The following is a 13,922-nucleotide window of genomic DNA, read 5'->3' on the forward strand; positions in this document are numbered from 1 at the left end:
CACCATCATCATCATCACCATCACCATCACCATCATCATCATCACCATCATCATCATCATCATCATCACCATCACCATCACCATCATCATCATCACCATCATCATCACCATTCATCATCACCATCCTCATCACCATCCTCACCATCACCACCATCTTCATCACCACCATCCTCATCATCACCATCATCATCATCCTCCTCATCACCACCATCGTCATCATCACCATCATCATCATCCTCCTCATCACCACCATCCTCCTCATCACCATCCTCATCATCACCATCCTCACCATCACCACCATCTTCATCACCACCATCCTCATCATCACCATCATCATCATCCTCCTCATCACCACCATCCTCATCATCACCATCCTCATCATCACCATCACCATTCATCATCACCATCCTCATCATCATCATCATCCTCATCATCACCATCCTCACCATCACCACCATCTTCATCAACACCATCCTCATTATCATCACCACCATCATCCTAATCATCGCCACCATCATCATCATCATCACCATCATCATCATCATCCTCACCATCACCACCATCTTCATGAACACCATCCTCATCATCATCATCATCCTCATCATCACCATCCTCACCATCACCACCATCTTCATCATCACCATCCTCACCATCACCACCATCTTCATCAACACCATCCTCATTATCATCACCACCATCATCCTAATCATCGCCACCATCATCATCATCACCACCATCTTCATCAACACCATCACCATTCATCATCACCATCATCATCATCATCCTCACCATCACCACCATCTTCATGAACACCATCCTCATCATCAACACCATTATCCTCATCATTGCCACCATCCTCATCATCACCATCACCATTCATCATCATCATCATCATCATCATCATCATCATCATCATCACCATCATCCCCATCATCTTCCGCAGCATTCTTATCATTACTACCATCATCATCCTCATCATTTTCATCACCACCATCACCACCCTCCTCTTCCTCACCGGTCCTTGGTGGTAGTTGAAGCCTTTAGCCAGGTTGTAGTTGTCGTTGTCCAGCGCGTTGTCGTACACACCGCAGTACACCATGTCACTGCCAGACAAATCATCAGATATAAAATTCCGCCAGCCTCAGCAACAAATATGTGTTATCTGTGTGTGTGTGTGTGTGTGTGTGTGTGTGTGTAAGAGAGGAAACTCTACTCAGGGTCAAGGGTTTTCATTCCCAGTGGTCCCAGCAGCTTCTTTTCAGCCATTTCCAAAGCTTTCCAGGCTTGATCCACACTGAACAGCTCTGGAGCCTGAACACACACACACACACACACACACACACACACACACACACACACACACACACACACACACACACACACGGATAACGCTGATTGTGTTCTGATCAATGACACACTGATGTACGATCAGTGATCAGTAACTTACCACCACCATGGCGATGGTGAAGTTGGGTCTGAGCTGGTAGTCACACCAGGGGCTGGAAGCTCCACAGCTGTCCTTATAGATGCCCACCTTATGGACCAGGTCTGGACGCTTCTCGTTGGGGTCCTCAGGGTCTCCAGACACCCAGAATCCAGCTTCAAAGGACTGCTGGATCTGCTGGTTCCACTGGGAGTACTGGATAAAAATTTCCTTACCTGGAACGCAACACGGCAAGGTCAGAAAACTAGTCAGAGACCCAGGTCTGAGAACCAGGAGAGAACCGGGTCAGAGAACTGAGTCAAAGAACCGGGTCAGAGAACCCAGTCAGAGAACCGGGTCATAGAACCATGTTAAAGAACTAAGGGGGGAGAACTGAGTCAAAGAACTGAGTCAGAGAACTGAGTTAGAGAACTGAGTCAGCGAGCCGGGTCAGAGAACCAGGTGAGAACCATGTTAAAGAACTGAAGGGGGAGAACTGAGTCAGAGAACTGGATCAGAAGACTAAGTCAGAGAACTGAATAAGAGAATTGAGTCAAAGAACCAGGTGAGAGAACCAGATCAGAGAACTGAGTCAGAGAACTGAATAAGAGAACTGAGTCAGAGAACCGAGTCAGAGAACTGAATAAGAGAACTGAGTCAGAGAACCGAGTCAGAGAACTGAATAAGAGAACTGAGTCAAAGAACCAGGTGAGAACCAGGTGAGAGAACCGGATCAGAGAACTGGATCAGTGAATGTTGCTTTTACCGTCTCTGTGGACTTTGGCGCCATCATACGGGAACAAGCCTTTGGCGTGGAGCTCCACGAGCCAGCGGACGGCTGATTTACTGAGACCCACGATCTCCACAGCGGATCCATCTCTGCAGAGAGAAACATGACGTTAGAAATAATCATCACAGCAAACATCAGAACTTATACGCTGAGTTGTTTTTCTCGCAGATGTTCGGTTTGTGTGTAAGCCGTAAATAGAAATGCAACGATCTGCAAACCTCATCAATCCATTGTCTCTCAGAGGGTCAGCAAACAGACAAACTGGGAACTAACTGGGAGATCTCACTACATGCAGCATGTAACATCATCAATCGACAGGGAATCTGGACATTTACAGCCCAAAGTTTTACAACTGAATGAAACAGAGGGTCAGTAATCAGTCAATGCGGCTGTTTTAGCTAGGCTACTGACTGAGTGGCGATGAACAACCTCGAAATGATTCGTTAGCAGATTGCCCTGAGATTAAACGCTTGAGAACTGGCACTACAGATCAAACTGAACTGGGCTGAATTTATTCTGTTCAATCTTCCTCTGGTTTTTATGAGTTATAAAGACTGTAAAGATTTATTTGTAAATGTTTGCTAACATCTTGAAAATCGGGTGAAAAAACAAAACAAAATATTAATAATCCATCAGTGTCTGTGGAGACGGACTCAGTCAGATTACAGACTTAAAATCTGTTGCCAAGGGCAACGAGTGAACTGACGATTTCTGATTTCTGTCAAACACGATGTGATGAAGATGGCGCTACCTGGGAGTAGCTGGCATGCCTTTGTTCCTGGCTCTGTCGCTCTCCCCCATCTTGTCCATCCAGGTGCCGCAGTTGAAGCGGTTTCCTCCCATCACGAATCCCGTGGTGGGATCAACGCCGGCAACCACACTGAACCCTGGAGGAAGAGCAGGAATGACTGAGGGGGGTGTAGAAGAAGAGCAGAGGTGGATCTGATGTGGTTCTGCTTGCTAACTCACACAGATAAGCATGGTTCACAGAGCAGCACAGATTAAAGATCAATTCATAGCAAACAAAAACAGTAAGGATGCAGAGAAATACTTTTACTGTCACTAAGAAAATTCTTAGAACGCTGAACTGTGAGACGACATTTAGTAGCTCCTCTCTGCGGGGAGAGAAAACTAACTAACACCAGCGTTTATACACAGCAAACTTACATAAAGGAGCTGACAATTAGGCAAAACTGTGAATGAAATATTCTCTGTCAACATACAGCAGCAGACAGTAAACACACTGCAGAGAAAATAAAATAAATAAATCCATAGCTAAATTGATAAATATTGATTGAATAGCAAATTTTTAATAAAAAAATAACATTTACAAAACATCGCATGACAGAAAAGAATAAAAGACTGGAGACATTTACTTAAAACCTGGCAGGTTGTGTGTCCTCAACCAGAACCCATAAAAGACGGTTCTGAAAACTTCTGTCCTGGTTCTAGAACAGTTCTGCGTCCCAAAGACATGTGCTAAACAGAAACTGTGAGGGTGGTGAAGGAAACACATGTAACCTGTTCGGTCTGAGCAGGAAGAACCATACACACGACTCAGCTTCTGGTTCAGGCTCTGGTCATCTCGCGCATCGATTACTGCAGTTCCCTACTGGCAGGTCTGCCTGCATGCTCTGTTAAACCTCTGCAGATGATCCAGAACGCCGCAGTGCGTCTGGTTTTCTACCAACCCAACACAAGCTCATGTCACTTCGCTGCTAATCACACTTCACCGGCTTCTGGTTGCAGCACGCATCTAATTTAAAGCTTTGCTTCTGGTTTACAAAACAATAACTCAAACGGCTCCCGTCTACCTTCCCTCATCCAGACCTACACTCCCTCTCCACAGCTACGTTCCACCAGAGAAAGACGCCTCGTGTTACCACCACAACGTGGGACTAAATCACCAGCCAGACTCTTTTCCTCTGTTGTTCCACGATGGTGGAATGATCTCCCAAACTCTGTCCGCTCTGCAGAGTTCCTGTCTACTTTTAAGACCCAGCTGAAGACTCAGCTCTTCAAGGAGAACTTCAACACTTAGTATAGCTGTATTTGTCGGGAAAGTTGGAGAACTTAGCCCAGTTCTTTGCAACAAAATTTATGATATTAATTATTTGTATTATAACATAGGTGGTATAATGGGGTGGAAAGGGAGTAAACCACAAAAAAAATAAAAAAAATCACTTCATGTAAGGACCTGCGTCCAACTGGACAGTCCACCAGCACCTTCCTACCATGTCCTCCACTGTTTGATTTCCTGCTTGTGTTGTCATATGGAAGTCGCTTTGGATAAAAGTGTTGCTAAATGACTGTAGAATAGAATAGAATAGAATAGAATAGAATAGAATAGAATAGAATAGAATAGAATAGAAAGGAGTGTTTCACATTCTACTGTAAATGTTCCAGGGAGGATAAAACTGAAGAGACATGATCAGATCAGAACTCCGGCTGCAGAACTCCAGATCAACTCAATTTAAAGTAAGCTTCTGAAAACTCAGCAGCTAGTTATCCAACCAGTGAACCAGCCAGTTATCCAGCTAGTTATCCAACCAGTGAACCAGCCAGTTATCCAGCTAGTTATCCAACCAGTGAACCAGCCAGTTATCCTTTAAGTGAACCCGCTAGTATCCAGCTAGTGAACCAGTCAGTTATCCTTTCAGTGAACCAGCTAGTTATCTGGACAGTGACCTAGCCAGTGAACCAGCTAGTGATCCAGCTAGTGATCCAGCCAGTTATCTAGCGAGTGAACCCGCTAGTTATCCAGCTAGTTAACCAGTCAGTTATCCTTTAAGTGAACCAGCTAGGTATCCAGCCAGTGAACCAGCTAGTTATCCAGCTAGTGAACCAGTCAGTTATTCTTTCAGTGAACCAGCTATTTATCTGGACAGTGACCTAGCCAGTGAACCAGCTAGTGATCCAGCCAGTTATCTAGCAAGTGAACCCGCTAGTTATCCAGCTAGTGAACCAGTCAGAGATCCTTTCAGTGAACCAGCTAGTTATCTGGACAGTGACCTAGCCAGTGAACCAGCTAGTGATCCAGCCAGTTATCTAGCGAGTGAACCCGCTAGTTATCCAGCTAGTGAACCAGTCAGTTATCCTTTAAGTGAACTAGCTAGTTATCCAGCCAGTGAACCAGCTAGTTATCCTTTGAGTGAACCAGCTAGTTATCCAGCTAGTGAACTAGTCAGTTATCCTTTCAGTTAACCAGCTAGTTATCTGGATAGTGACCTAGCCAGTGAACCAGCTAGTGATCCAGCCAGTTATCTAGCAAGTGAACCCGCTAGTTATCCAGCTAGTGAACCAGTCAGAGATCCTTTCAGTGAACCAGCTAGTTATCTGGACAGTGACCTAGCCAGTGAACCAGCTAGTGATCCAGCCAGTTATCTAGCGAGTGAACCCGCTAGTTATCCAGCTAGTGAACCAGTCAGTTATCCTTTCAGTGAACTAGCTAGTTATCTGGATAGTGACCTAGCCAGTGAACCAGCTAGTGATCCAGCCAGTTATCTAGCAAGTGAACCCGCTAGTTATCCAGCTAGTGAACCAGTCAGAGATCCTTTCAGTGAACCAGCTAGTTATCTGGACAGTGACCTAGCCAGTGAACCAGCTAGTGATCCAGCCAGTTATCTAGCGAGTGAACCCGCTAGTTATCCAGCTAGTGAACCAGTCAGTTATCCTTTCAGTGAACCAGCTAGTTATCTGGACAGTGACCTAGCCAGTGAACCAGCTAGTGATCCAGCCAGTTATCTAGCGAGTGAACCCGCTAGTTATCCAGCTAGTGAACCAGTCAGTTATCCTTTCAGTGAACCAGCTAGTTATCTGGACAGTGACCTAGCCAGTGAACCAGCTAGTGATCCAGCCAGTTATCTAGCGAGTGAACCTGCTAGTTATCCAGCTAGTGAACCAGTCAGTTATCCTTTCAGTGAACCAGCTAGTTATCTGGACAGTGACCTAGCCAGTGAACCAGCTAGTGATCCAGCCAGTTATCTAGTGAGTGAACCCGCTAGTTATCCAGCTAGTGAACCAGTCAGTTATCCTTTAAGTGAACTAGCTAGGTATCCAGCCAGTGAACTATCTAGTTATCCAGCTAGTGAACCAGTCAGTTATCCTTTCAGTGAACCAGCTATTTATCTGGACAGTGACCTAGCCAGTGAACCAGCTAGTGATCCAGCCAGTTATCTAGCGAGTGAACCCGCTAGTTATCCAGCTAGTGAACCAGTCAGTTATCCTTTAAGTGAACTAGCTAGTTATCCAGCCAGTGAACCAGCTAGTTATCCTTTAAGTGAACCCGCTAGTTATCCAGCTAGTGAACCAGTCAGTTATCCTTTAAGTGAACTAGCTAGGTATCCAGCCAGTGACCCAGCTAGTTATCCTTTAAGTGAACCAGCTAGTTATCCTTTAAGTGAACCCGCTAGTTATCCAGCTAGTGAACCAGTCAGTTATCCTTTCAGTGAACCAGCTAGTTATCTGGACAGTGACCTAGCCAGTGAACTAGCTAGTGATCCAGCCAGTTATCTAGCGAGTGAACCCACTAGTTATCCAGCTAGTGAACCAGTCAGTTATCCTTTAAGTGAACTAGCTAGGTATCCAGCCAGTGAACTATCTAGTTATCCAGCTAGTGAACCCGCTATCTATCCTTTCAGTGAACCAGCTAGTTATCTGGACAGTGACCTAGCTCGTGAACCAGCTGCATACGTGCTGACCAGCTGGTTAAAGTAAGTTTCCCGATACTGGTTGTTATTACACTGGTCTACCTTCGTCTCTCATGTTCATGTCAATCTTTGGTCCTGCGTTCCTCTCTCTGAAGGAAATTCCTTCCAGGTGACGTTGCAGAGCTTCCTGGATCACATCGTACAGAGGCTGCTCCTACACACACACACACACACACACACACACACACACACACACACACACACAGAACCTGAGTGTATATGAGGTGAAGTCTTCCAAACAACAGGTGGTGCAGCTTGATAATCAGAAACCTTATTGTTGCTGATCACATAGATTAAGGATCACGTTCTACATGTTCTGCTGTATAATCGTCATATTCCCATGAAAACCTCGGCTCTTTAAAAACAGCCTCAGTGTGTATGTTTTGTACGTACCACCTCTCCAGGCTTGCATGGCTCAGCATCATCAGTGGGGTACATGCGGGTGACGGGGCAGTGGAGGATTTGATGCCCCTCAGGAACCAGGTTAGTGTAGTCCTGGAGAGGAAAACACAGGTTCAGATGCACTAATGCAGACTTTTTCCAGACAGTGGGACTAAACTGAATACTTCAGGATGAATTCAACAGTTTTAGCGATTGGAATATGGACATGGTAGGTCGACTTCAACACCTCCGATCATCATCCAGCTTCTAAACCCCAGCTATGACGACATCCACCCTGGATGAGTTTGCTTGATTCTGCTCCAGTCATTAACAGGTGGTAGTCCAACCAATGTCAGACTACATGATACGAGTCAGAAGCAGGAATTTCACAACAGAAGCCAGCAGTGGAGCTGGAGGTGGTGTTACACGTCCAACTTTCCAGCTACAATAGAAGCCGACCAATCAGCACCTCCGCTCTAATTTATTTCCATCCTGACATCACATTAAGTCTGCTCAGCCATCTGCATCTACTAGACTAGACATCTAGACTCCAGACCTTGGTACTGTCTGGGCGGAGCCTCCGTGACGTCATGTCAGGTTTCTGAAGAGCTGAATTGAAGCTCGGTGGGCGGTTCCTGCCGTCGCCATCTTGGCAGGGGCATGCGTGTCGTCTCACCCGGAAAATACAAATATGGGAAAAGAGGTGGAGCTGAGAGGGGGGCTGTGAGCGTCATGGCGGATGATTGACATCGCGCGAACTCCGAGCTTTCTGTAGCTAAGAGCTAACCGAGCTAACCTGGACATAACAGGAGCTAACCAGCTAACGGAGGTAAGCGGGCTAAAGCTAAGTCACGTTGTTAACCGGCTTAAAACCGCGGTTGTTCTACGTTCTTCTTACTTGAAGCGGGAGATCGGGTACCTGTCAATCAAAAGGACACGCCCCTAAATATGCCGAATTTGAGATTAAATTACTTTTAAACGGGCGAGTTAGAAAAAAAATTCACTCCCTCCACAGTTGTCATGAAGGTAAACCTGACCTATTAAACCTAAAATGGCTTTTTGTACCAGGCTGTAAACATGTTTATTTCTGCTGTAAACAAGTTTATTTCTGCTGTAAACAAGTTTATTTCTGCTGTAAACATGTTTATTTCTGCTGTAAACAAGTTTATTTCTGCTGTAAACATGTTTATTTCTGCTGTAAACAAGTTTATTTCTGCTGTAAACAAGTTTATTTCTGCTGTAAACATGTTTATTTCTGCTGTAAACAAGTTTATTTCTGCTGTAAACATGTTTATTTCTGCTGTAAACATGTTTATTTCTGCTGTGAAGTTGGTCTTTTTAACATGGGAGTCTATGGGGATTTGCTCTGTTTTGCAGCCCCTAGTGGATGAAGGGGGAACTGCAGCTTTATGCACTTCCGAATCGGCTTCACTTTTAACCACCAGAGGTCACAGCTTGAGTGGCACGTACATGGCTGCTGTTTCTACCACAACGTTTTACATGGATGTGTGTGTAAACACAACCTTCTGGAAGAGGTTCCATCTGGAGCTTCCTCCTACCTGGATACACTGCAGCCACCACCAGACAGCGTCCCGGCAGTTGTATCTGGCACAGCGACCCTCTCCCAGCAGGTTGGGGATCAAACCATGACGCAAAGTCCCCGCAAAAGCCAGAATGATGTTACTGCAGACACCATGACACAGAGTGGTCTCAGTTTTTCTGAGTTTTCATCAAACCAAACAGCTGAAGCTGAGTGCCGATCGTACCGAGCCTCAGAGTATCTCCCTGTGATCAGCATCAGTCCTCTGAGCGCGATGAAAGTGTCTCTGCCCCAGCAGCGGAAAATCCCTGCAGAAAAATGAGGAAGACCTACAAAACAAACAAAAAAACATTTAGTTGGATTGTGTTGCTCGGAGAGAAGCTTTCGTTTCCAGATGTTAAAGGGATGCATGCATACCTGCAGCCAAGGAGACGCAGCACTGCTCGTTCTGCTCTGTGATTGGACTGATGCGGTACGGGACGTCTTCCAGCTTGGCGGAGATGGGAGGAAGAGCAGGGAACCGTCCAACCCCGCACATCTGGACCGAGCCCAGGGCCAGGTGACGGACGAAAGTAGAGCCTCTCTGGATGAAGCTGTTCAAGACAGAAATGCTTCAGTCTGGATAGAAATACATTCAGTTCTTTCCAGAGAAGATGGGACGATGTGTGGAATGCTTTATACCCAGACATGTCGCTGATCTGCTGCCAATCAGCCTATTTAGCTGTGAAAAGCTCCTCCAGTTGTTTTTGTTGAGTAAAAATGACTTTTTCAGCCTTTCCTTCTCCTGTTTTTACTTTTTACTGATGTGTTACTGCGTCAGATCCACGAGGAGCTCTAACTTTCCAATGCCGCCATTATCCTCATGCTAAACACGGCCGATACTGATGACGCGCACTAAGATGCAACTTCTTCAGCTTACATTTGTTTATTTTCAGTGTCATAGTGAAATAAATCAGCATATACAACGAACTAAACAACGTAGAGAAGTCAACAAAACGTTTACTCCCGAGCTCACCCCACCCCTTCATCCTCCAAGACAAATGATGCGCTCAGGTGAGTGCAACTATTTGTAACCTAATACACATCCAAAGTGACACACCCTCCACCCAAGTGCCAATCAAGTGTGTACACATTTGCATATTCCCAAATATGCTACATAGATGCTAATGTTTGCATGCTAATATATACATTAAAATATTTCCAAATATGCTGATGTGGCTCCTAAAGTCATTTTCCATCAAATAGGAAAATTTCTCAGTTTCAACATCTGATATGTTGTTCAGGTTTTATTAGAAATAAAATATGAGATTCAGAAACAAATGAATTCTGGTTTAGTTTAACTTTTTGGGAGATGGTGGCGTGTGCGGCCATCTTTGTTCCTTCTGTGGATCACACGTCAGCTGTACCGCTCAACTCTGCCCCCACAGTTTCTGTACGTCAGTACAGATCCACCAAACGCCCGAAAACGGACACAATCATGCACAGAAATGATGCAGAAGACGGACTAAATGCTTCTGCGTAGAACACAAAGGGCTTCTGGGTAAGGAGACGTTACCTGGACATGAGTTTGAAGGTTGCATCCAGAGCGGTGGTGTAGGTGGATACCAGGATGGCATCGAAGTAGCATGGGACGAGGTAACGCGGGATGTGTTTCAGGTAGTCGAACATGGCTCCCAACCACTGACCCACCTGCAGGCAGAACGTCAGACACTCTGAACTGCTGCAGAGATGAGACGTGGCTCTGGTGTTTGGCACCTCCTCACCTGAGCCAGCGCTCCCTCTCTGTGAACCAGCCGGTTGGAGATGAAGTCTAGGAGCCAGTCTCCCTCTCTGAGGTTCGCGCAGAGAGGATGGCCGAGGTCGTTGTTGGGCCGGATGTCAGCCAGGAGTGACATCAGTCCTGCAGAGACACGGCATCGTGTGAATAAGACCAAAACACCAACGTGTCCAGCGGGCAGCGACCAACCTTGCAGTCCTGCGTATTTCAGGCCCTCCCAGCCGGGGATGCTGTAACAGCCTCCTCCGTCCTCCTGCTCTTCTGCTTCACAGCGAAACAGCAAGACGTTCATGTCCGCCAACGTCAGCTTCGACATCAGCCTGTCAAAGTCACAACTTGTAAACAAACAGCTGTTTCTGCGGCCTAACCAATCAGGTTGCAGCAATAAAAGCCTGTTGTTGTCTATCAGACACGTGACAGGAGCTGTACCGACGTCAGCCACAAGCCGACAGAGTCCTCCTTTACATCCAGACTGTCAGCAGACACATTTTACAGATTCTGATGCAACCTGGAACAAACTTAACCTGAGAGAGAAACCTGATCCGGTCCTCCTGAGACCTCAAACATCTGGTTTGTCCTGACATGATGCTCCTCAGCAGCTGTACTCACTGTGCCAGAGGTTTCTGCAGAGCTTCCGGTGGGTTGTCATCTGCTATGCTGCCTCTTCTGTACTTTGGGCTGAACTGGGACAGATAATACCTCAACACCCCAACCAGAGTCTGGGCTTTTGGGTCCAGGCTGACCCTGCCAACCACACAGGAAGAACACAACAACAGTGATGGACACGGTGCAGGTGGCGTCGCGGCGCGGGGTTCATTGTGTGGATAATACCTGAAGGCGATGACGCTGCCAGGTGTCAGCTTCTGGAACTGGATTTCCTGAACGAACTCCGAGCGGTCTTTGGACGTGACTCCAGCCAGTTGGACCAGCGTACTCCCCTCCAGCTGTGAACAAACCAGATGCATGTTACTGGCAGAAACTTCTGGACCGCCGGAAGCGCCCAGATCCGACACCATGTTTGGATTGTTTGTCAGTCTTAAAGCAGAATATCAGCAGATGATCACACTGCAGATGTTCTGCAACGTGGTGACGACAAACATTTTCCAGCAGAAACAAAGAAAGAACGACTTTAAAAACCAACGAAAAGCAGAAAATGGGATTATTTTATTTGTTACCATAGAAACCGGTCTTACTGGGATGTGCTCCTTTATTTCCACAGTGTATTCCGGCATGCCGTTGATGTACTTATCGTCCTTCTGGTAACTCCCAGCATGCCTTTCCACTGTCCTCGCCTCCAACACAACTTCCTCTATCTTCCCTGCAAACACACAAAAAAAGAAAAAAATGCATCAATACTTGGATTTATTTTATGTTTTTGAGAAAACAAACAAACAAAGTGGTGAATAAAAATCAGGTTTAACACATTCTGGACGTAGAAGCATTCTCGCTTCGTAGAAGGTCTGAGCCAAACCTCCAAACCGCTTTGGAGACGGCCGAGTGGTGAAGTTCTATCTCCTGATACTCCCCTGCCGCTGAGGGAAGAAAGCCGGGATGGTTTCAGACGTGGAGACGTGTTTTAGCAACGTGACTCCGCAGCGCACCAGTTCGGCCACGACTGTGTGGACATTAGAGACGATGTGACACAGTGGGTGAGACTGTTTGTTCACCACTAACATTGACCTTTTGTTATATTTGTCCCTTTAACTTCTGTTGCCAGGTAACCGTGCTGCCCTTACTACCCCGGGTCGTTAGAGTTTGCATTGTGTTGCATTTTTCATTGTGATATTATGTAACATGATACTTTGTTTGACTCCACCTTGCAGGATCGGTGTTGGGGATTGGCCAACCCAACATTTCCTCACTGCAGGTCTGAGTAACTTCCTAGATTAGTTGATTGGGAGAGACCAAGTGGAGGATTTCCTCTTTTTGTAGTTTCTTTAAGTGTGGGCTTATTAGAAATATTGTTTTATAACTGGTATTTATATGTGTATTTTTGTTTGTTTAGGAACTTGGTTTGTTTATTAATGTTGGTGTAGAATAAGGTTGCTGGGGATAGTGATATGGGGAAATGGATTAGGCTAAATCACATCAGATGTGTGTCTATTGGGGTATATAGGTAGTCAGATTTGGGAGTTTGTGAGGAGAGAGAGGTGGAAAGGTTGTGAAACTGGTGACTGATTGATCGCTGATCTTTGAAACTGTACAATGGATGACTTATGGAAAATAAATTGTTCATCTTTAAGGAAATCCCAGGACTGATATTCTTCAACCTTGGACACATGACCTCACAGCTCCATCGAAGAACAGCAGAGATGTCTACAGAAGAAGAGCGTCACCATGCGACCATGCTCCCGCCAACCGACTGCAGAGGCTCATCCGAAATGAAGACGAACTGTCCAGTCGCTCTACAGGAGACCGTCACGGTGAGACATGTCGGATGTACAGCAGGACCAACACCAAACCTGCAGCTGGTCTGCCTCAGAGTACAATGAGACGATGGCGCCACATGAGCTGGAACATGGCGTAAGGTACCTCCCTCATCACCTCAGCCCTGCTACCAGTTTACAACTCTTTTGTTCCCTCCTGGATAAAAGTCCACGATGCGCCCACAAATCCACGGTGGTGGAGAGATTCTTAGTGTTCAGTGTATGATGAGTCAGCAGTGTGATCAGTGTGGATGGTCACATATAGATTATTTTATGATGACTATAAGGATGACTATGTACTATATAAAAATGGTTTATTATTGTGTTCAAATGAAAACTCTTAATGTGCACATCTGTGGTACTGGTATGTCCATTTGGTCATGTGACAGAGGTTGCCAGACATTAAGGAGCAGAGGAAGATGGAGAGATAAATACATCCAACCCCAGTTTCAGGTGAGAAATCTGCAGTTCAAACTGAAACGATCCAGTAAAGTGGGGACCAGGTCTCTGTGGGTCACGTCAGGGTCTCTGTGGGTCACGTCAGGGTCTCTGTGGGTCACGTCAGGGTCCCTGTGGGTCATGTCAGGGTCTCTGTGGGTCATGTCAGGGTCTCTGGTCATGTCAGGGTCCCTGTGGGTCACGTCAGGGTCCCTGTGGGTCACGTCAGGGTCTCTTTGGGTCACGTCAGGGTCCCTGTGGGTCACGTCAGGGTCCCTGTGGGTCACGTCAGGGTCTCTGTGGGTCACGTCAGGGTCCCTGTGGGTCTCGTCAGGGTCCCTGTGGGTCACGTCAGGGTCCCTGTGGGTCACGTCAGGATCCCTGTGGGTCATGTCAGGGTCTCTGGTCATGTCAGGGTCTCTGTGGGTCATGTCAGGG

The 13,922-nt window shown here is 46.3% G+C and overlaps 1 protein-coding gene across 2 annotated transcripts in view; it reads right to left on the reverse strand.

The window, feature by feature from the left end:
* agla (amylo-alpha-1, 6-glucosidase, 4-alpha-glucanotransferase a) overlaps positions 1 to 13,922 on the reverse strand; it is a 62,160-nt gene that overhangs the window by 2,566 nt on the left and 45,672 nt on the right. For both annotated transcript variants that reach the window (XM_079243455.1, XM_079243456.1), the window contains exons 18-33: positions 11,814 to 11,938; positions 11,452 to 11,564; positions 11,230 to 11,364; positions 10,810 to 10,940; positions 10,607 to 10,743; positions 10,399 to 10,532; positions 9,261 to 9,436; positions 9,070 to 9,172; positions 8,863 to 8,986; positions 7,316 to 7,417; positions 6,965 to 7,076; positions 2,965 to 3,100; positions 2,190 to 2,302; positions 1,448 to 1,659; positions 1,214 to 1,311; positions 1,016 to 1,103 (exon numbers count right to left, since the gene is read on the reverse strand). In XM_079243455.1, coding sequence (XP_079099581.1) covers positions 1,016 to 1,103; positions 1,214 to 1,311; positions 1,448 to 1,659; positions 2,190 to 2,302; positions 2,965 to 3,100; positions 6,965 to 7,076; positions 7,316 to 7,417; positions 8,863 to 8,986; positions 9,070 to 9,172; positions 9,261 to 9,436; positions 10,399 to 10,532; positions 10,607 to 10,743; positions 10,810 to 10,940; positions 11,230 to 11,364; positions 11,452 to 11,564; positions 11,814 to 11,938 — 2,039 coding nt within the window. The remainder of the gene's footprint in view (positions 1 to 1,015; positions 1,104 to 1,213; positions 1,312 to 1,447; positions 1,660 to 2,189; positions 2,303 to 2,964; positions 3,101 to 6,964; positions 7,077 to 7,315; positions 7,418 to 8,862; positions 8,987 to 9,069; positions 9,173 to 9,260; positions 9,437 to 10,398; positions 10,533 to 10,606; positions 10,744 to 10,809; positions 10,941 to 11,229; positions 11,365 to 11,451; positions 11,565 to 11,813; positions 11,939 to 13,922) is intronic.

Source organism: Telmatherina bonti, assembly GCF_933228915.1.
Source record: "Telmatherina bonti genome assembly, chromosome: 7".
In the NCBI taxonomy this organism is placed as follows: domain Eukaryota; kingdom Metazoa; phylum Chordata; class Actinopteri; order Atheriniformes; family Telmatherinidae; genus Telmatherina; species Telmatherina bonti.